Genomic DNA, 23,053 nt, shown 5'->3' with positions numbered 1-23,053 from the left:
ACATGACCGGGAAGCTGCACGCCGGCTCCCTCGGCCAAGAAAGCGAGATGAGCAACCCCAGAGTCGGCCACGACTGGACCTAATGGTCAGGGGTCCCTTTACCTTTATGCCGTAATAACAATAATATTTATACGTCATCCATCTAACTGGGTTGCCCCAGCCACTCTGGGAGGCTTCCAACATATATAAAAACATGATAAAACTTTAAACATTAAAAAAACTTGTCTTCTGAAGGTTGTACAATCGTACCTTGGTTGACGAACGCCTTGCAACTCAAACGTTTTAGCTCCCAAACAAGTGAGTGTTCCAGTTTGTGAACGTTCTTTGGAACACGAACATCTGACGCGGCTTCCAATTGGCTGCAGGAGCTTCCTGCAGCCAATCAGAAGCCAGGCCTTCGTTTCCGAACATTTTGGAAGTCAAACGGACTTCTGGAACGCATTCCGTTCGACTACCAAGGTACCACTGTATAGTTACTTATCTCCTTGGCTCGGGGGTCGTGTAACTCCATACCCACCAACATTTCTCTGATGAAAATAGGGACGTCCTAAGGAAAAGTGGCACATTCCAGGATCAAACTAGAAACCGGGACGGCTTCTGTAAATCTGGGACTGGCCCTGGAAAATCCCAGACTTGGAGAGTCTGGGAACATAGGAAGCTGCCTTGGATCAAGTCAGGCCACTGACTCATCTAGATCAGTTTCTCTGACATTGACAAGCAGCTGCTCTCTGGGAATCTAGCCACCCCCTCCCAACTGAGATTGCACCTGCAACCTTCTGCATGCAAAACAAAGGCTCTTTCCCTGAGCTATATCCCTGCCCCCAGAAAAGCACCAGTAACTTTTCACTTTTGCATTCAGAGGGCACACAAACAAGGTTGCTCCCAAACAGCAAGTGGCTTTAAAATAAATAAATACCTTTTCACCCAACTCTGGCAGTAAAAGTTACCTGTTGGAAGGAGCCACTAGACACCCCTGATTTTGGACCCATTGTCCCACTCACCTGCTGCCTTCGCCCATTTGAGGATAGAGGTCACCTCGTTCCCCGCCGTGGTGTTGCACTGGGACCTCGTCACAGCCGCGCTGACCCCCAGCGTCCCCTCGTTGGCCTTCACCCCACACAGGTAAGCCGTGGCTGTGCCAGCGCTATCTGGGACCTGGGCGTTGGTGTTGTACGTCTGCGGGGAGCAATGGCAGAAGGGCAGTTTGAAAGCATGAAGTGCAAGTAGATAAATAGGTACCACTCTGGCGGGAAGGTAAACGGCGTTTCTGTGCGCTGCTCTGGTTCGCCAGAAGTGGCTTAGTCATGCTGGACACGTGACCCGGAAGCTGTACACCAGCTCCCCCGGCCTATAGAGCGAGATGAGCACCGCAACCCCAGAGTCGGTCACAACTGGACCTAATGGTCAGGGGTCCCTTTACCTTTATAGGGGCCACATAAACCCGTTCCGCATTTGTAAAAATGAAAAGTAAAAAAAAGGGCACTTTGGAACTCCCTGCCCCTTGATATCTAGCAGGCCCCTTTGCTGTGCTCTTTTTGGCGCTTGCTAAAAACATTTTTGTTTAGACGAGCCCACCCAGACGTTTAGAAAGTTGACGCGAGTTTTAATCTGTTTTTTTTCAGTCGATCGTTATTTTAACTTTTCAAAAGCTTTAAATGATCGTTGTTGGTTTTTCTTATGGATGAGTTTATCCTTCCAACTGCTTTGAGGAGGGCCTAAAATCAAGCAGCATGTAATTGTTACCTAATGAAATAATAATAATAATAATAAAGAGTTTGAACATGGTAGAGCAGTTTCTCTCCTCCCCCCATACATTTCTCCTGCTGCTGCTGCCCAAGCTGTGAGCTAATCCCTGAGAGAAAGCCTAAAATAAGGCTCTGAGGCAGGATCAGCCCCATCGCTGGCAGCAGCAGTTGCCCCATGGAGCTTCTGTTGTTGTTGTTGTTGTTGTTGTTGTTGTTGTTGTTGTTGTTGTTATCATTTATATCCTGGCTTTTTCCCTGACAGGAACTCAAGTTGGCTGACAGAGCCATTTCCTCCTGGGAGGAGAGGGGGTTGCGGGCTAAACCCTCCATCCACACACGCGGGGGCGGCATCTTGCCCCCGTGTGGACAGGGAATCCCCGGGCGTGCCTTCCACCCCGTCCGCCAATCGGCGGGCCGGGGAGGCGGGGCCTAGCCCGTTTAAGGCCAGACACGCCCGGGGACCGCCCTCTTTTCCCTTTCCCAGCCGAGCGGTTTTCCCATCCTCCCCACCCTTTAGGATTAGCTAGCTATGACCTTGCTATGGACTTCGGTTGGTCGCCGCAAGGGGCCTGGTAGGAATTTTTCCAAGTTGGCACACTTCAAGCCTTTTGGTTTTTTCGCCTACCTCGTAGCAAACGTCACAACTTCCACGGTATTGGCGGTTAGGCATTGGCAGGGGTTAATTGTTATGCAAATGAAGGGGGGAAGGAAGCGCCATCACCTTCCCCCAATGAAAAGGGTAGTCCGGTAGAGGACTCCGGGGGGCGTTGCCTTGTCCGAAACCTAGGGAGGTAAGGGCCCCCGGCACGCCCCCGAGCGGTGACACCCGTGGGATCCTAGTTGGCGTACTTCAACAGGACTCCCACGGCTTGTGGACAACCCTTCCCGGTCCCCATGCCGGGTAGACGATAGGAGCCAATGCCTAAGGCCAACACCTTTCAATTCTGTAATCAATAAAGTTGTGGCCTTTTTATGCCCATTAACCTTAAATAATGTGTCCAGTGTCTTCATTTCTCATGGGGGAGGGGACTTGCCACGCAACTAAAAAGTAGAGGCAGCTAAAACATCGAGGTGGGGAGAAAGCACTCATTAAAAAAACAATTAAACATAAATAGAATTAAACATATAGATTTAATAATTATGTTTGTTTGTTTGTTTGTTTGTTTGTAGCCCGCCCACCTGACTGGGTTGTCCCAGCCACTCTGGGCAGCTTCCAACATATATAAAAACATAATAAAACATTACACATGAGTTAAACATACATTATAACTCACTAAAACATTTTTTGAAAAATACCCAGCATGACTACTTTCCATAGCTGTCAACGTTTCCCTTTTTTAAAGGGAAATTCCCTTGTTCCAAATAGGATTCCTCACAAGAAAAGGGGAAAGTTGAAAGCTATGCTACTATCAAATAGAGGGGAAAGGACCAATTTGTTAGGAGAAAAGACCAAAAAAAAACAATTGAATAGAATGCAGGTCGGATGTTTGTTGCCTCAGTCCTCACACTGGCGGCAGCCCAGTTAAAAATGTCGTAGCGCAAATTAAAAATACCTGGGGAATTGAAGCAACCTTGGCTGCAGTTGGCACAGGGCTTGCCTGCTGGGCTGGAGTGCGAAGCTGCCTAGAGCATTGGGGTGGAATATGGGTGCACGCAAGCTCTATGGGCAGGGGAGGAATCTGCACCCGTGCCATATAAGGAGACCTGCGGCACACTGACCTAGTTTTATGTGGCCCCGGCCTAATTTCAAAATCCCTCTGCAAGCAATCAGTACAGTCCTTTGTGGCGGCAGCAATGCACATCGTTCCCCTGACAGCCTGGGGAGATGGAGAGAAGGGTGAGAGGGGAGAGATGGAGGAGGGAAAGTTGGTGACAGAAAAGGAAAGGAAAGTGGGTGGGAGGAAATATTCTGAATCTCAGAAGCCAGAACAGCAAGAGGGATCGCTGCGCAGTGAAATCAGCAATCCCTCTTGCTGTTCTGGCTTCTGGGATAGCTGTGCAGCCTGCATTCGCTCCATAAGACGCACACACATTTCCCCTTACTTTTTAGGAGGGAAAAAGTGAGTCTTACAGAGCAAAAAATACGGTATCCCTTGGAGGCCTGCCCATATGAAGTTTGGACTTTCCCCCACTTGGCCCACAGCAGGCAGGGGATGACAAAAACAAGTTGACCGGATGGAGCATCTTACTTGGGGGGCCTTTTTAAGCTTCCTGAATAAGAAAATGAAGATCACTGGTGATGATCGGGGGGAATAAACAGAGTTTCTTGAGTCTGGGAGGAAGAATACCATTCAGCCTCTCAGAACACTGGAACGCAGCGTTCGTCCAGGAAAACATATTGACTCTGGGTCTGTGCAAACAGAATGTTTTCTTGATCCAGCCCACAAATTCGCTGAAGGGGCTCCTTGCTGCAGGCGGTTGGGACGGTCCCTTAGTGGGGGGCTGTGAAAAGGACCCAGTTGTGAGATCCTGGGCACACTCGCTCAGAAGTAGGTCCTGTTGTGACCCACGGGGCTCTCTCCCTAAGAAGCGTGTTTTAAGGGAGCACACAAACAGCTTGCCTGCATCTAGCTGCTGGCACTGGTACTGTAGCTTACTCTAGGAAGCTGATGGATCAGCACCTCTGCCCAATCTAGCTCAGTATTGCCTGCACTGACTGGCAGGGGTTATATGCCTACCTTGTTTTCTTCTTTAATGCTCACAAATTACTTGAGAATCCCATTAAGAAGAGCCTGGAACAGCATCGGCGCAGGGAATCCTGTGCAATTTGTTCTTGTGTTTCTTCTTCTTCTTTTTTAAAGAAGAACTCACAGCCGGTTGACCCAGAGTCACCCCGCCAGGGCACAAGGGGTGGTCTACCAAACACGTGAATGCATCCGCCACAAGACGGGCCAAAACAGAAGGCAGATTCCAAGCTGGGGCAGGGAGGAATTTGCTCTGTTTGTTTTTGTCACAGGGAAGCACTTAAGGAGTTGCTCTGGAAAGGGTCAGCTTCCAGATGTCGTCTAAGGGGGGAGCTGTCCGGGGGCTGGACCCGTGAGCAGGATTTGAACTATGAGCGACAGGAGGGGTTAAATGTTATAGTAGTTTTGTTAAGGTTCAGAGGGAGAAAAATAGAAACACCATGGAAAAGGGGCTGGGAAGTCAGGGGAGGGAGTTTTTATTATGTGTGAAATTTTGGAAAACTTAATAAAAACAACTTCAGAAAGAAAGGAAATTGGTGCCTCCTTCAAAGGTAAAGGTAAAGGGACCCCTGACCATTGTTGGCCGAGGGAGCCGGCGTACAGCTTCCGGGTCATGTGGCCAGCATGACTAAGCCACTTCTGGTGAACCAGAGCAGCGAACGGAAACGCCGTTTGCCTTCCCGCCGGAGCTGTACCTATTTATCTACTTGCACTTTGACGTGCTTTCGAACTGCTAGGTTGGCAGGAGCAGGGACTGAGCAACGGGAGTTCACCCCGTCGCGGGGATTCGAACCGCCGACCTTCTGATCGGCAAGTCCTAGGTTCTGTGGTTTAACCCACAGCGCCACCCAGTGGCATAGCGTGGGGGTGCAGGGGAGGCCGGCCGCACCGGGTGCAACATCTGGGGGTTAGGGTTAGGGGGTGCAAATCTACAGGTTAGGGGGCGCAAATCCACGGGTTAGGGGGCGCAAATTACTTGCCTTGTCCCGGGTGCTGACAACCCACGCTACGGCACTGGCGCCACCTGCGTCCCTACATCCCTAGAAATGGGGCAAAGGGAGAATGCCCCACATTGCTCTTGCCACGTGAATCTGCTCTGCGTACAAGTTTGCCAGCCTGGGCACTGGCTTTAGGCTACACCCAGGCTCAGCAAGCACTGTGAATTTTGTTTTACAATATCCCCATCAGTATGTCTCTTGGCATCACAGCCCCTCTTGAAGGACCGGCTTGATCATTTAAATCAGCCTCAGACCACCTGGCACCCTCCTCAGCAATGGAGCAACTGCTTTGCGTTTCCCAGGTTCAGGCCCCAACAGGCAGGACTGGGCTAAGGCTCTCTGCTTGAAACCTTGGAGAGAGCTTCTGCCAGTCAGTGTAGGCATGGCTGGGCTAGATGGACCAAGGATCTTGTTTTTGCTCCTAGATTTCCTGCAGAAGTTGGTCAGCGTTCCATGGCCACAGAGCACTACCATTCTTCACTGGGATGCTTTGGGTGTTTCCTTCCACCATTTAATATATTTTGGTGCCAAAATCCAGCATCCCCTGAGCTCGGCGAGTGCAGCTTTCTCCCAGTTGCAGTGCAGAGTGTTTGAGGACTGCAACATTCGCAGGGAAACCAAAATGCTTGTTTGCAAAGCTATTGTACTACCAACCTTACTGTATGCTTGTGAAACATGGACCACTTATAAACGCCATCTCCGACTCCTTGAAAGTTTCTGTCAATGGTGTCTCCAAAAAATTGTACACATCACTTGGGAAGACAGGCGAACTAATGCAAAAATCACCAGTGTCGAAGCAATGGTTCTTCAACATCAACTTTGTTGGACTGGTCATGTTGTGTGGATGCCTGATTATCACCTTCCAAAGCAACTACTCTATTCCAAACTTAAAAATGGAAAGTGTAATGCTGGTGGTCAACAAAAGAGTTTAAAGACTCTCAAGGCAAATCTTAAAAATGTAGTATAAACACCGACAATGGGGAAACACTGGCCTGCGAGCGCTCCAGTTGGAGAACAGCTTTTACCAAAGGTGTCATAGGCTTTGAAAACGCCTGAACTCAGGATGAAAAGGAGAAACGTGCTAGGAGGAAGGCACATTTGGCAAACCCTCACTGTGATCAACTCCTGCCCGAAAACCAGTGTCCCCTCTGTGGAAGGATGTGTGGATCCAGAATTGACTGCCTCCACAGTCACTTACAGACTCACTGTTAAGACCATGTTCATGGAAGACAATCTTACTCTGCTACGAGGGATTGCCAAAGAAGAAGAATATATTTTGGTGCTGTTTTATAAACCTCGAGGTTTGTTCACTCTCAAGCAGTGGGCGTTGCCATTTTGGCAGCTTGAAACAACTCGAACATCAGAAGTTGATGACGGGACGTACCTCTGAGTAAAAGCGCAGAGATTAAGCGTGCATGAATCTGTTAAATACAAGTTTCCACATACGTTTGCTGGAGACAAAGGGCGAGGCTCCACATGTTTTAAAGAAAGGGGGGATTTATTTTATTTTTTAAAAAAAGGATCACAGGGTAGCAGACCTTCTGTCTTATCATCACCCAAGTAAAGAAGGACCACAGCCTTTGTGATGCCCATCCAAAAGGAGAGAATGGGAGTAGAGGCAGGGTTGAAGAGGTCTCCTTACCTTGGACAAAGCCACAAAGGGAAAGCGGTCCATTTCCAGGACTGTCTCTTCCCCATTGTTGTTGCTCAGCTGCCCCTTCAGGATGCGAGCTGCTGTCACCGTGGGGACTCCCATGCCTACAGTCAAAAGAACCACATGTGAGAAAGGCTGGGAAAGGCCTTTACATACAGTTGGCATATATGAGCCTGCCTAATACTTGGTGAAACTGCACTCGAACCAAAACCCAGCTGACCTTGGGAATTCGCACTTTTTTGAATTTTGCAATGCAGTTCCCCAGTTCCCTGAAATGTGTGCGGAAATTAATACACCGGAATGTTAAGCGTGCATATAAACACATATAATAGGTGAAAAGCAACATATCAAAAGGGCATTACATTAGTGGAAACTGTTAAGCTATATAGTTACCGTATTTTTCGCTCTACAAGACGCACCAGACCACAAGACGCACCTAGTTTTTGGAGGAGGAAAACAAGAAAAAAAAAATTCTGAATCCCAGAAGCCAGAACAGCAGGAGGGATCGCTGTGCAGCGAAAGCAGCAATCCCTCTTGCTGTTCTGGCTTCTGGGATAGCTGCGCAGCCTGCATTCGCTCCATAAGACGCACACACATCCCCTTACTTTTTAGGAGGGGAAAAGTGAGTCTTATAGAGCAAAAAATACGGTACATCGTGCAGGTGAGTGTATTCAGAAGGGACTCATTCAGGTGTCCTACATGCCAGGAAACGAAATTCCTGCAGATCTGTTGGCTAAGGTTGTTAACAGAGAACAACTTAAGATTTAGGTACAGAGGTTGCAATTGGGTTGAACCACAGGTACTACAGGTTACATGGAAGGGGGGGGGGAGGATGTTAGGATATAGTTCCATTCCACCTTAAAAGGGTACAGGCATGACGTTTGTGTATCACATGCCTGTTTACTCCCAGCACAGTCTGCTGGGAACTTCCGTTGTATTTTGCTTTTGCTATACTGCTGTTTTGTTTTTGCTGGAAACGAAGGCAAGCAGACATGTTTTCCTTTGTTCCTGAGCTATGCTGAATAAAATGCTGTACGCTATGCTTGCACATCTCTCTGTTTGCCTCTTCCGTTGTGGAGATTTACACACTCTGCTGTGCACGGGTCACTAAACGTATCTGAGGCTCATGTCGCTGGCTGACTGCTGCTGTTCCACGGGAGACCGGTGATCATCCGGAAGCCAGCTGGGGGGCCTGCGTGATGTCCCCGTCTCCCCGGCAGTATCCCAACAGAAACTGCTTTGCAAAAAAAAGTGCGTATCAGGGAGGAAGGGAGACTGTAGATGTAAAACTGATGTGGAAACGTGGAGGGCTGAACTCAGAACCAGGCAGAATGGAAAAATGAGAAATTCAGGAAAACCAGGCTGGATGGATTCACCCCTGTGCCAACTGTGACCCGTGGGGAAAGTCCCTGTTTCACTCAGTGCCAGGTAATGACAGGCAATCTGGCCCCAAAGGGACAGGGAAAGCAAAAAAAGCTGACTCAAGCTTTCCATTCTCATGATTCATGTAAGAATAAAAGGGAAGAACTCGGGATCAGGGCGAGGAGGCACAACCCAGCTCATATTTGCCTGAACAAAATGTGAACCGAAGGAGATTTATCCTTCCACATTTTAACTTTTCAGAATTTTGAAATGTGCTTTTGGAGAAAAAAAGCACTTGGAGGTAAACACTGTGTGCACCAAAACCCAAAGAAGCCTATTTGAGGGGAAAGCTTGCATAAAGGTGAACACATTTATGAAAGTAACCTTGAGGGGGGGGAATGGATGATATTTGATTATAGTAATAATAATAATAATAATAATAATAATAATAATAATAATAATAATAAATAATTTTATTATTGATATACTACCCATCTGACTGGGTTGCCAACAAAATATTTAAAACACCTCCTGTTAAAAACTTTGCTGAAGCCTTCAGATGTCTTCTAAAAGTCAATTTGTTGTTTATCTGCTTAGTATCTAGGGCAGGAGCCACCACCGAGAAGGCCCTCTGCCCGGTTCCCTGTAGCTTCACTTCTTGCAGTGAGGGAAACACCAGAAGGCCCTCGGAGCTGGACCTCAGTGTCCGGGCTGAACGATGGGGGTGGAGACGCTCCTTCAGGTATACAGACTCCAGCAACAAGTATGTGGAGGGGTGTATTCCCTTCTCTAGAGGAAGTATATCTGGGTCTAACAGGGAGCAGCAGTCTGGGGAGACTTCAAGTCCTGCCCTCCTCCTTTGTGTCTGAAGCCCTCTATTGCCCCCTTTCCCATCCCACAGACTTCCACCGCCCCGTGCCCCAGATCTCACCATCCCCGAGGAAGAGGATGACATTCTTGGCCACATTCGTGTTGAGCTCCTGCAAGCTCAGAGCCCTCCGCAGTGTCTCCTGGGCCTGCTCTCGCCAGAACCGGGGGTTCTTCTCCTTCTCTGCAATTGGGAGGAAAGAAGAGGAGGGTGACTGGAGACCATAAGGCACCCTTTCGCCTCCAGGGCTTGTGTAAAGATTGCAGGCAGAATCCACTTCGTCCTCAGGAGCTCTGCACCACAGATCAAGAGGAGCTGTGTGCACACTGCACATTTAAAGCGCACAGCCTAGTTCCCCGTAGAATCCTGGGAACTGTAGTTTTTTAAGGTGACTGGGTGTTGTAGCCCTGTAGTGAGTAAACTACAGTTCCCGGAATTCTTTGCGGTGGGAAAAGTCATGCGCTTTAAATGTGCGGCGTGTGTAGCCTGGCATGCTCACAACTGTTTCCTGCTTTCTGTCTGCTTTGCACATGGTCTCGATTGCAGGAACCGGCTGATTGCTAGGCTGCTGTGCCAGTAAGATGGGCCTCTCCAGTTCTTTCCAGGTGCATTTTAACCCCCTGGGTGGTCCAAATAATTTCCCCTCCCCCCATATAATTTGTGAGAGAAGGACTAATCCCTTAGCTTAATCTGTCCGGATGAAGGCGGAGAGCTACCCACTCATAACGAAATTACTATGCGCCAATAACGGACGTGCCTATGTGTGGCCTAGTATTAAAAACAATATTCTTATAACAGCAGCACTCAGTTGCCAGCACTTTAAAAATGTCCTCTTCCAAAGCTCTACCTGGTGTTGACATCTTTCCTCCTCACCTGAGTGTTTACAAATGGCTCCTTGACTTCACTCGCTGCTCAGCCAAAGAGCTGGGTGGGGGAACGGCTGCCAGGCCGAGCAAACATTTATCATAGAATTGTAGCGTTGGAAGGGACCTCAAGGATCATCTAGTCCAACCCCCTGCAATGCAGCTGTCCCATGCAGGGACTGAACCTGCGACCTTCCGAAGTTCCTTAGGAAGACCCCCAAAGTGCTCAGAGTGGTGCAGTTCTTGCATGCGGGGATGGGCCAATTGGCTTCGCTCCAAACTCACTTACCTGGAACCAAAGAGGAGAGGGACACTTCGATCAGGAAGGCAAAAAGCAGCACTCTCATAGTGACGTCGTCCTCGGTGGCAGGAGGCAGGGGCACGTTGAAGACCAGCAGGCAGTGTCCGTGGGCTATGCACCAGAGGAAGTTTGGGTTACTGCGTAAATTGGGGGGGGGGGGGTAGAGAAGAAGAGCAAGTATGAAAACTCAACCAAGAGTTGGGTTTTCCAACTGTGACAACACAGAATTGTGACGCAGGAAACCAGGGGCAGTAAAGGCAAGCGATGGTCTAATTCAGAGATAGGGAACCACTGGCCTCCAGATATTGCTAAACTTCCAGCTCCCATCAATCGCACTCAGCATGGCCAGTGGTCAGGGAGGATGGGAGCTGTAGTACAGCAACACCTGGAGGACCACACAGGTCCTTTATTCATCCATTAAAAGGAGGCACAGTTTCATTGGCAGTAGCTAGGAGTGCAGTAAAGGCAAGTGATGGTCTAGTTCATCCTTGAACTAGACCGTCACTTGCCTTTACTGTCCCTTAACAACCTTCATAGCAACTCTGCCTCCTTTTAATGCGTCACCAATACAGAACAACAAACCCGTGTTGCAAACTTAGCACAACAAACAATACAAGCAACACAAAGACCAGTTTACTAGCTAGCACTGCAATTCTTATTGCATAAGATACATGATTTAGTACAACAAAAATCAAAATGTGTACACTTGTGAATTCTCTAATATATTTGAAAGCAAATGAACACACGTCTGTCAATCTTTGAAAGTCCGTAGAAGTATAATAAGTCTATGGTTGAAACAAAGTAATAGATGCTATCCTGTGGGCTAAGTGGTAAAACTTTTTTAGGCGTTCTTGGTGCTGAAGTAGTAAGTTGTAATGTGTGAAGTTTATATAATGTACACAGGTCATTGTTTTATATTTGAATTCTTTTGTAGTTGTGCTGAAGAAGATTCCAGCGAAACAGTCAGATTATACAGGATCACTGTCCTACGTTATTCTTCACTTACTACTTCAGCACCATGAATAAGAATTGCAGCGCTAGCTAGTAAACTGGTCTTCATGTTGCTTGTATTGTTTGTTGTCCTTTTAATGCATGGCTGGGTGACCTACGGCTCACAACCTATTTTCTCCCCCCGTTGCCTCCGTCGCACGTGGCTTTTTAGCCTGGCTTTTCATCGGGCTACTGGGCAAACAGGGCTTGGACAGGCAGGATCTTAGGGCAGCCCACTGCAACCTGCCCAGTCCACAACTTCATCGCCACAACTGACTCCAAACGCCGCTGCAGCCCGTGACAGCAGCAGCAAGCTTTAAGGATAAGCCTCTGGGCTGTAGCTAATTCCCTGGGATTACTCCCGCTGAGCGCAAGCGATACCGGCAAATGTTCTTAAGAGAGACTCATGGAGCCTTGGCAGGGGCCCAGCCAGCCAGCAGCTCTGCCAAAAGCCACCAGGTAGATGCCGGTCAGAGGGGGTAGGAGAGAAGGAAAGCACCAGCCAGAGGGGTTTCCCAAGAAAGCCTAGCATGCTCAACTGGCAGCAGCAACCGCAGCACCCTGGCCTTGCCCTGAGACCCCGTTGCACAGATAATGCACACGGAGCACGAAGAAGCCTCAGCTGCCAGGGCTGGCCCAAGACATATGGGCACCTGAGGAGCGAAGATCTCTATCAGGAACAAGGGTGGGGGGAGACCAGCGGTGCCAAGAGGCTGCTGTAGAAGTGGCATGGGTGGGTGTGCTGAGGAGGCGCTAGATCTGGCCTCCAGGGAGCCCACCACAGTTGCTGCTGTCCTGCCACTGCAGCAGCGGGTGATAAATTCCTTGTCGGCAGGGTCTGCTGCCCCTGGGGATCTCGCCACCTGAAGCAGGTCACCTCTGTCCATCTGTGGACAGATGTTTCTGAGGCTTGTGTCGCTAATTGACTGATACTGTATCTATGGGAGATCGATGGATCGTCCGGAATCGACGTGGAGGCATGATGGCCTTTGTCTCCCTGGCAGTATCCCAACAACCTCATGGGTGGGCCAACCCTGCCTACTGCCTCTGCTGTGGATGTGGGCCAAGAACAGGGGCTTAAGAACAGTAAATAGCTTGCTGGATCAGGCCCATGGTCCATCTAGCAGACTCTCCAAGTGTCCAGGGTCAGTCCTGGATTGACATAAGCCATCCCGGTTTCTGATTTGATCCTGGAATGTCCTGTCTTTCCTTAAAGGTACCCCTGACCGTTAGGTCCAGTCGCGGACGACTCTGGGGTTGCACGCTCATCTCACTCTATAGGTCGAGGGAGCCAGCATTTGTCCGCAGACGGCTTCCGGGTCATGCGGCCAGCATGACTAAGCCGCTTCTGGCGAACCAGAGCAGCGCACGGAAACACCATTTCCTTAGAACGTCCCTATTTTCATCGGAGAAGTGTTGGAAGGTGTGATCTCGGTCCAGAATCCTATTCTCACAGGGGTGCACTGAGTGTCTCTGGGAAACTGGCTAGCAGGACCTGGGCACAAGAGAGCTCTTTCTTCCTGCGGTTTCTGGCAACCGGCTGCTATGATAGTTGCAGCAAGGCTCCTGAATCCCGGGTGCTGGAAGAGACAGGAGGGCGGAGTCCGCTCCCGTGCTCAGGTTCCTACTTGCAGAAGAGGCATCAGGTTAGCCAAAGAGAGGACTAGATGCTGAGGTGGACATCTGGCCTGATCTACCCACAGCCTGGCTATTCTGAAACTCTTAAACACATCTATAGCACTGGAAAGCTCAGCTGGTTAGAGCCAAGGTGGCAGGTTGATCCCTGCTTGGGACAGCGGCATATTCCTACCTTGCAGGGGGTTGGTCTAGATGGTCCTCAGGGTCCCTGCCAACTCTACAATTCTGTGATCTACTGCAGGGGTGGGCAACCTAAGGCCCGAGGGCCAGATGCGGCCCAATCGCCTTCTAAATCCGGCCCACGGACCGTCCAGGAACCAGCGTGTTGTTACATGAGTAGAATGTGTGCTTTTATTTAAAATGCATCTCTGGGTTATTTGTGGGGCATAGGAATTCGTTCATTTCCCCCTCCCCCAAAAAATATAGTCCAGCCCACCACATTGTCTGAGGGATGGTGGACCAGCCCACGGTTGAAAAAAGGTTGCTGACCCCTGATCTACTGCTATGGGGAACAGATGGAGCCTCCCTATCCAGGGGAAGTCTACCTGTAAATCCCAGTTACTGGGACTCCCAAGTGGGCAGAGTTCTGCTTGTGGGGTTCCCTTGAGGGCATCTGGTTGGACCAGGTGAGGATGGACTCAATGGGCCCCTGCTGGCTCTTCTCATTTTTTAAAAAAATGCATCCTTCTTTCCCTCGCAAAGAACACAAGCAGTGAGATCTCACCAGCATCAAATGCAGAGGCTCTTTAAGGAAGAAGGTAAAAAAAGGTAAAGGACTCCTGTCAAAGGCGACTATGGGGTCGCTTTCAGGCCAAGGGAGGGATTTGTCCACAGACAGTTTTCCGGTTCATGTGGCCAGCAGGACTAAACTGCTTCTGGTGCAGCAAAACACCGTGACAGAAACCAGAGCACATGGAAATGCCATTTACCTTTCCGCTGCAGCTGTACCTATTTATCTACTTGCACTGGTATACTTTCGAACTGCTAGGTTGGCAGGAGCTAGGACAGAGCTACAGGAACTCACCCCATTGCGGGGATTCAAACCGCTGACCTTCAGGCTGAGGGAGCCGGCATTTGTCCACAGACAGCTTTCTGGGTCATGTGGCCAGCAGGACTAAACCGCTTCTGGCACAACGGCACACCGTGATGAAAGCCAGAGCTCACAGAAACACTGTTTACCTTCCTGCCACAGTGGTACCTATTTATCTACTTGCACTGGTGTGCTTTCGAACTGCTAGGTTGGCTGACCTTCTGATCGGCAAGCCCAAGAAGCTCAGTGGTTTAGACCACAGCGCCACCTGCGGCCCTGCCTTTAAGGAAGAAACTTCAGCTGACTGAGGAATGCAAAAGAGCAACAGTGGTGGCTTTTCCAAAGACTGAGGAGGCCTGAGGTGAGGAACAGGTTGAAGGTTCAGTGCCAAGAACTTGTTGTGAAGGCTCAAGGCCCAGCATTGTTCTTGCGACAGGAAAACGTTCAACTGTCTTGTGTTGAAACAATTTAAGAGAAAAACAGACTAATGACTTCTGGCACCGGCGATACGGTTTTCGAAAGAAAGGAAGAGAGTCTCAGGAGCCACAGAGCATGAAAATTCAGAACCTGTATTTGGACCAACTAAAATGCAGGGTGCAAGCTTTCGCATCTCAAAAACATCTTAACCTTTTTGAAACTGTACATCCCATTGTTTTTAAATGGCCTGCTCTAACATACGTTGCTTTGCTGACATGAGAGGACAGGTCAAACTTCGCGTTCCAGGAACCACTTTTATAAAAGACTTGGGCCCCAGGATTGTCCTTTGGGTTTAGAGGAATCATTGTTCTTGCCTGGACCTAAGGGAATAATTCATGCATACTTTTTAAAAAATAACTCATGCATTTTAACTTCCACTTTTGCAGAACTTAAAGCTGACCTGCTTTGGGTGGGATAGAGCACGATGAAAGCCAAACCCAACAAAAAATAGTGCCTTAAAGGTTTTTTGGGTGCAGAAGGTGGAAGGGAGCAGGAGAGAGGAGGTGATTGATGTTTTAATGTGCCTCATGTTAACTAAGCAGTCCATGCCTGTTACCTTCTTCCGAAGCAACAACTCTATTCTGAACTTTAAAATGGAAAGCGTAAGGCTGGTAGTCAACAAAAGAGGTTTAAAGACTGTCTCAAGGCAAATATTAAAAACTATAGTATAAACAATGACAACTGGGAAACACTGGCCTGTGAGTACTCCAGTTGGAGAACAGCCTTTACCAATGGTGTTATGGGTTTTGAAGACACTCGAACTCAGAACCCAAGGGAGAAACATGCTAAGAGGAAGGCACGCTTGGCAAACCCTCACCGTGATCAACTCCTGCCCGGAAACCTCTGTCCCCACTGTGGAAGGACATGTGCATCCACAGTCACTTACGGACTCATTTTTAAAACCGTGTTTACGGGAGACAATTTTACTCGGCTACAAGTGATCGCCAAAGACGAAGAAGACAACTTTACATAAGAACATGAGCAGAGCCTTCAGCTGGGTCAAGGCAGTGGCCCCCTTAGTCCGGCATCCTGTCCGCACATTGGTCCCAAAGTGTAACCCAAAGTACAAGGAGGATTTGAGAACCAGAAGCCTTTCTCCTGAATCTTCCATCCAGAAGCATTGCTGCCTCCAGCTGTGGCAGCAGGGCATAGCGGTTATAGCTAGCGGTCATCTATAATCCTCTCCTCCATCAATTTGTCCAATCCTCTTTTAGGACTCAGCTGCAAATACAAGTGCGTTTTAAGTGCATTGTACAAATGTGACAGGGATGCGGGTGGCGCTGTGGGTTAAACCACAGAGCCTAGGACTTGCCGATCAGAAGGTCGGCGGTTCGAATCCTCGCGACGAGGTAAGCTCCCGTTGCTCAGTCCTTGCTCCTGCCAACCTAGCAGTTCGAAACCATGTCAAAGTGCAAGTAGATAAATAGGTACCACTCCGGCGGGAAGGTAAGCAGCATTTGCTCTGGTTCGCCAGAAGCGGCTTAGTCATGCTGGCCACATGACCCAGAAGCTGAACGCCGGCTCCCTCGGCCAGTAAAGCGAGATGAGCGCTGCAACCCCAGAGTCGGCCATGACTGGACCTAATGGTCAGGGGCCCCTTTACCTTTACCTTTTTACAAATGTGACACTAGATGGCGCTGATGAACCAATGGCAAATTCCACATATATTTTACAACTTTTTTTTTTTTAGGCATTTTGACAGAGGTTTTGGGGGTTTGTTTTTACATCTGTGTAGATTCAGCCTTAGAGCTCTGTGGCTTTCTGCAGCAATACTGGGTACTGCAAAGTCCTGCAAAGTTTTGTTAGCGCTCACAACAGAGCATTAGCAGATCCAGGGTGCCCTCACCCCAGGGTGCAACACCCTGTTTACCACAGTGCCCCCCCCATTTATTTCCTTTTGTTGCATCCTGTCTAACTTCTTTAGAGAAGCAGCTGCCTGAGCAGGGAGTGGGGATATTTAGGCTTTCGCCTCACACTTTAGAGTGGTTGGGGAGGCAACTAGGAACTAGCAATTGTGAATCAAGTTCCTTTGTGGCTTTTCCTCAAAATCTCTTGCCAGAAACGCTTCTGGCAGGAAACACTTGTGTTGGGGGTGGGCAGCAAACTCTCCTTTGTTTGTGATTCTATTTTACCTCTGGCATCTTCTCCTGGTCTGTCTGGATTCTAGGAAGCTGACTTGTACTGAACCAGACCATTGGTCTCTCTAGCTCAACATTGTTTACACTGGCTGGCAGCATCTCTGCAGAGTTTCATTGGGGGGGGGGGGTCACCCAAACAGACCAGGGACCTTCGGCATGCAAGGCAGGACCTCTGTCATTGAGCTACGGCCCATTATTCCTGGCTTCACAGGGATTTTGAAATTGCTTTAATGGGCTGCCTCAGTAATAGCTGTAAAATGGGCAGAAGGGCCCCACCTTCTCAATACAGCTCCTTCTCCCTTGCCTTGGAGATTCCGAAGGCTGCTTTTTGTTCTCTCCTCTTGGCTGGAAAAGTTAACTTCCAACTTTTCTTCCTCCCAGCAGCTCAGAGCTTGGCAGTGCCTGGGCTAAGATTATCTTCTTCACAATGAGCCTGTGGAGCGAGTCAGGCGGTATCACGGCGACTGAGGCAAAGTTATTCCTGAGTGAGCAGGGGTCTGAAGCCAAGTCTCTCTTACATTCTTGCTATCGCTTCGCCCTGGTTCTCAGGTTCCTTGGCATCCCCACAACAGATCTCCCCCCCCCAAAAAAAAAATCCCCAACCTCAATAACAATTACGACCTACCCCAGCTTTCCCCAAACTGGTGTCCTTCAGAGGTTTTGGATTACAACTCCTAGGACACCACAGCTGTATGAATTGTAGCTCTCTCTCCTTATTTTTTTAGTGTAACAGCTCCTGCACTTCGGAACTCCCTGCCCATTGATCTTCACCATATTCTTTTTGCTAAAAAAAAATCTGCCTCGGCAGATGCATAGGCGTTGATGTCTTTTAATCGGTCCTTTCCCCAGCGAATAATTTATGTGCTTAGCTTTTTTTTCAAGTGTCTTTAACTTTGATTCTTATTGACAGCTTCAAGGTATGTTTTATATTCTTTGCAATGCAGCGGTTCTCAACCTGTGGGTCCCCAGATGCTAGTTAGGGATCATGGGAGTTGTAGGCCAAAAACATCTGGAGGGCAGAATTTGAGGAAGCCTGGCTTAGAGGAAATGGGTTTGTTACGCAATGAGTAGACCCGTTGAAGTTCATGGGCATGGCTAACTTAAGCCTGTTAATTTCGATGGGCCTACTCTGAGTAGGACTCAGTTGCGCACAGCCCGTTGCTTAAAATTAAGTGGCGTGCACATTTTGTTTGAAGAAATGCAAAATTGATGGAAGTTGTAGTCCAAAAAACACCTGGAAGACATCAGGTCAGGGAAAGGCCAGTCATAAGATCCTAAGAAGAGCCTGGCTGCTGGATCCAGCCTTCTGTTCTCACCCTGACCAACCAAATGCCCCAGTGGGGAGCCCACAAGTAAGGACCCAGCCATGAGAGGAACTCTTCCCTCCAGCGGCTTCCAGCAACTGGCGGTTGGATGCATCTCTGACTCTGACTGCAGAGACTTCAGAGCTGCTGCTTCTTCTGCTTCTTCTGCTTCTTCTGCTTCTTCTGCTTCTTCTTCTTCCTCTTCTGCGACCCCTCCTAGCCAAGTAAGATCATCTTCCATAAACAAGATCTTAACCAGGCTTCCTTAACCTCGGTCCTCTAGATATTTTTTGAGACTACAATTCCCATCAACCCTGACCACTGGTCCTGCTAGCTAGGGATCATGGGAGTTGTAGGCCCAAAACATCTGGAGGGCCGAGGTTGATGAAGCCTGGTCTTAACAGTGAGTCTATAAGTGGCTGTGGAGGCCAGTTGTGGATCCACACATCCTTCCACAGTGGGGACATAGGTTTCTGAGAAGGAGTTGATCACGGTGAGGGTTTGCCAAGCGTGTCTTCTTCTTAGCATGTTTCTCCCTTGCATCCTGAGTTTGAGCATCTTCAAAGCCCACGACACCTTTGGCAAAGGCTGTTCTTCAGCCAGTGTTTCCCAGTTGTCGGTGTTTATCCTACGACGAGGGTTTGCAAAGCGTGCCTTCCTCTTAGCACATTTCTCCCTTGCGTCCTGAGTTCAAGCATCTTCAAAGCCCATGACACCTTTGGCAAAGGCTGTTCTCCAATTGGAGCGCTCGCAGGCCAGTGTTTCCCTGTTGTGGGTGTTTATCCTACATTTTAAAAGATTTGCCTTGAGAGAGTCTTTAAACGTCTTCTGTTGATTGCCGGCATTACGCTACAGAGCCCAGCCATTGGGGCTAGTAGTAGCCTCTTCCTCCCAGCCGTCCTTTAAAGCCACCCGAGTCTACGCCGACCGTCAGCCAGAGCTCATCAGACCAGAGACCCACATTTCAACTGGAAATGTGAAGGCATGCAAAGCAGACCCTTTGCCCTCACCACACCCAGCACCTGCTGCCAACCACCACAAAACTTTGGCACTTCCTTGAGAAGTTCGCAACAAAGACATCGGCGGGGGGGGGGGGAGGTGATCCTGTAAAGGAGGATTAAGCTAAGGTTACCAGACATCCCCATTTCCTGGGGACAGTCCCCGGATTTACAAATCAGTCCCCATACAAAATCAACTGAAGTTGAAAGTGTCCCCAGATTCATTGGAAAAAATCGGGTAACCTTAGATTAAGCAGAACTTCCCCGTTCCACAAATGGCTGCTTCTGCCCTTGAATGAGACATCTGAAGGGAGCCCTGTTTAGGGAAGCTTTTAATGTTTGATGCATTAAAGGTAAAGGTAAAGGGACCCCTGACCATTAGGTCCAGTCGTGGCTGACTCTGGGGTTGCGGCGCTCATCTCGCTTTATTGGCCGAGGGAGCCGGTGTACAGCTTCCGGGTCATGTGGCCAGCATGACTAAGCCTCTTCTGGCGAACCAGAGCAGCGCACAAATGCCATTTACCTTCCCGCCAGAGCGGTACCTATTTATCTACTTGCACTTTGAAAGCAGTGCTTTCGAACTGCTAAGTTGGCAGGAGCAGGGACCGAGCAACGGGAGCTCACCCCGTCGCGGGGATTTGAACTGCCGACCTTCTGATCAGCAAGTCCTAGCAGCCCTGTTTAGGGAAGCTTTTAATATTTGATGCATTACTGTATTTTAATATTTTGTTGGAAGCCACCCAGAGTGGCTGGGGAAGCCCAGCCAGATGGGTGGGGTATTATTAATAATAATAAATTATTATTATTATTATTATTATTATTATTATTATTATTATTATTATTATTATTAAATGCAGAAGCCCAAGGAAGCCATGGCCTTCCTCTCTTGCCCAAGGTTTTCCCCCGTGATGCACTCTTCCCCCGCCTCTGTGGACAACCCTGGTGACGGCCTATGAAAGAACCAGGAAAGCCCAGAGATGTTTCCCACAAGCTCTGAGCAGGGCCTCCACCCTCCACTGCCTAGAACTGTGCCAACCTCATCTGGCACTGACTGTGCCCCTTGAGGAGGGCATGGATGGACGGCAAAACCTCACTATGAATTGGCAAATTGCTCGTGAACTTGGGCAAGTCGGAGAGAAATGATATCATTCTCTCTCTCTTTTGGAGGACATCTGGTGCCTCTTTCGCATTTTTCCACTGGCACATATCCATGCAATTTGTGCAACCATAAGTACCTCTCACAGTCAGCTAGTTCCTCATAGTTCTGATCCTTTTGTCTCACAGGACAGCCCTGTGAGAAGGGTTGGGCTGAGAGAGGAACTGGGCTAAACTCACATATTCCAGGGAATATGCAAGAACGGACTTTCCCTGGTTTGCTCATAAGGCTGAAGTTGTTTCTGAAAGTTCATGATTTGATACAGAGGTGGGTGAGTAGCCTTATTGTTGATTAAATCTCTGTACCAGCCTTCATCTGAAGACCAGAAGGTGGTTTACAATATGAAAACACAAAAATGCATACTGTAATCACAAAGGAAAACAATAGCATCCCCCCTAAACAATAGCATCCCCCCCTAAACACAGACACACACGGTTTGAAAGGCTGTAGATTGTTGAATCAGCCAAAGGAATGCTTTCGCCTGGTGCCTAAAGATATTCCATGAAGGCACCAGGGGAGCCTCCCTGGACAGAGCATTCCACAAATGGGGGGCCACCACAGAAAAGGCCCATTCTCATGTTGCTACTGTCCAAACCTCACAGATGCACACAAAGAAGGGCCTCAAATGTTAGGCTATAGTTCTGTTCCACCTTAAAAGGGAGCAGGCATGACTGTTGTGTGTCACATGCTGCACTTGCTGGGATCTTCCTTTTGTATATTGCTGTTTTGCTGGAGACGAAGGGAAGCAGACATGTTTTCTTTTGTTCCTGAACTATGCTGAATAAATGTTGTTAAATATGCTTACACGTTTCTCTGTCCGCCACTTCTGTTGTGAGAAGATTTATTCAATCTGCTGATAGAGCGTGCATGGCCTCTAAGTGTATCTGAGGCTCGTGTCAATGTTTGAGGCTGTTCCAAGGGAGATTGGTGATTGTCTCCCCGGCAGTATCCCAACATCAAATGATGATTGCAAGCTGGCTGCCAAATTCTGCACCGGCTGAAGTTTCTAGTGCATCTTCAGAGACAACCCCATGTTATAAGGCATTGCAGTAATCTAACCTAGAGGTTTGCCAGCATATCCGGCGCCATAGTGCAAAGATCCCTCCAGTGCGCCCCACCCCAGCAACTCCAAAACAAGGGAGGGGGCGGTGGAAAATGTCCTCTGCCTCCCCCACTGCCCCGATCCCCGGCATGGTGGAGGCGATCAAACAGGAAAACGTGCTGGGAAAGTGAAGGCTGCCAACAAAGCCACACAGCTCCCCCACTCGCTAGGGCGCCACTGAGAGGCCGGCGCTCTGGTGCAACGAACCACTAACAGCAATGGGAAAGACGGCTCTGGTTACCAGAGCATAGACAATAGGCTGTCCCTGTCTGGATAGGGGCACAGCTGGGCCACCAGCCTTCTCATTCTATGCCACCGAATCCACCTGAGCCTCAAGTGACAGCCATGACTCCAGAAGGACCTCCAAGCTACGTAGCTGCTCCTTCAGAGGAAGTGTAACCCCCTCAAGAGCAGGCAACCTCCCAGCCATCTGGTCAAGAGAACCGTCCACTAACAGTGCCTCTGTCTTAACTGGACCGAGCTTCAGTTTGTTGGCTCTCATCCAGTCCAATACTGAGGCAAGGCAATGGTCCAGCACTTCCACTGCCTCACCTGCAGCTGTAAAAGAGGAGAAGAGGTGAGTGCCGTCAGCAGACTACTGACAATGTACTCCAAACTGCAGTAATCTAACCTAGAGGTAATCTAACCTAGATCACTCCACTCAGCAGTTTCATGCAGATGCTAAACAGCAGGGGAGATAAAAATGAGACCCTGAGAAGCCCCTCATTGAAGGCTCTATGGGGCTGAAAAGCACTCCCCAACAGTGGCGTCGCAAGGGGGGGTGCACCCTGGGTGCCATGTCTGGGGGGGGACAAGAAGGCACCCCGTGGGAGCTCGTGGTGGCGTGAGCACCCATTGCGCTGCAGCAGCCGTGAGCAGAGGATCCTAGCGCCAGCGGCAAACCACTATGTATAGTGCGTGCGTGTCGTTGCACACATGCGCTGTACATAATGACGCCACACACGGACAGCGGTGGGATCCTTCTGTCACCACTACAGCCGCATGTAGAGGGTCCTCCGTTCGCGGCCGTAGCGAACGGCTGGAAGAATCCCAGCACTGTCCGTACGGCACTGGAGCCGCGCCAGCGGCGAACTGCTATCTACAGCGCATGTGCGGCAGCGCTACGTTGCGACGCCCTGCCCCGGGTATCACAACGCCTTCATTCACCCCGCTCCCCAAGCATCACCCTCTAGGAATGACCAACTTAGTAGGAAAAGAACCACTGCAAAGGAGTGCCAGCCCCCCCAGCTGAGATAGATGCTCCAAGATACCATGGTTGAATATATCAAAAGCCGCTCAGAGGTTGAGGAGAATTAACAGGGACACATTTCCCATGTCTCTCTCGATGGAGGTCATGATACAGGGCGACCAAAGCAGCTTCTGTGCCCAAACCGGGCCTAAAACCCCGATTGAAATGCATCTAGAAAATCCATTTTTTCCAACAGCACCCAGATCCTGGCCAAACCAGGCTCCTTCTGTGATGGAACTCCTATTTGGGGACTTCCCTGGCTTTTTGCCGGCCCATGCAGGACCAGTCTGGATAGTTGGCCTTGGTGAAGACTTAACATTTTCATCCCCCAAAAAGTTTTTTTATTTGAGTTCCTATTGAAATGAGGCTGCATTTTAATGTTTTAATGTTGTATTTTAATCTTGTTTTTAAGTTGTATTTCAATCAGTTGTTTTTATACTGGTGTTAGCCACCCTGAGCCCAGTCTTGGCTGGGGAGGGTGGGGTATAAATGAAAT

At 49.1% G+C, this 23,053-nt stretch overlaps 1 protein-coding gene across 3 annotated transcripts in view; it reads right to left on the bottom strand.

Moving 5' to 3' along the window:
- The window catches only part of ALPL (alkaline phosphatase, biomineralization associated), a 59,229-nt gene that overhangs the window by 29,592 nt on the left and 6,584 nt on the right, over positions 1–23,053 (bottom strand). For 2 of the 3 annotated variants that reach the window (XR_014567017.1, XM_083750245.1), the window contains exons 2-5: positions 10,464–10,612; positions 9,375–9,494; positions 7,070–7,185; positions 1,002–1,176 (exon numbers count right to left, since the gene is read on the bottom strand). Coding sequence is in view for 2 of the 3 variants with exons in the window: in XM_083750245.1 (XP_083606371.1) it covers positions 1,002–1,176; positions 7,070–7,185; positions 9,375–9,494; positions 10,464–10,521 (469 nt within the window). In the remaining variant the exon portion in view is untranslated. Of the gene's footprint in view, positions 1–1,001; positions 1,177–7,069; positions 7,186–9,374; positions 9,495–10,463; positions 10,613–13,275; positions 13,415–23,053 lie in introns of those variants that run through there. The other variant, XM_083750246.1, reaches the window with a different exon arrangement.

This window comes from Podarcis gaigeae (genome assembly GCF_964106915.1).
Source record: "Podarcis gaigeae genome assembly, chromosome: 8".
In the NCBI taxonomy this organism is placed as follows: Eukaryota; Metazoa; Chordata; class Lepidosauria; order Squamata; family Lacertidae; genus Podarcis; species Podarcis gaigeae.
This window is presented reverse-complemented; position numbering and strand designations above follow the sequence as displayed.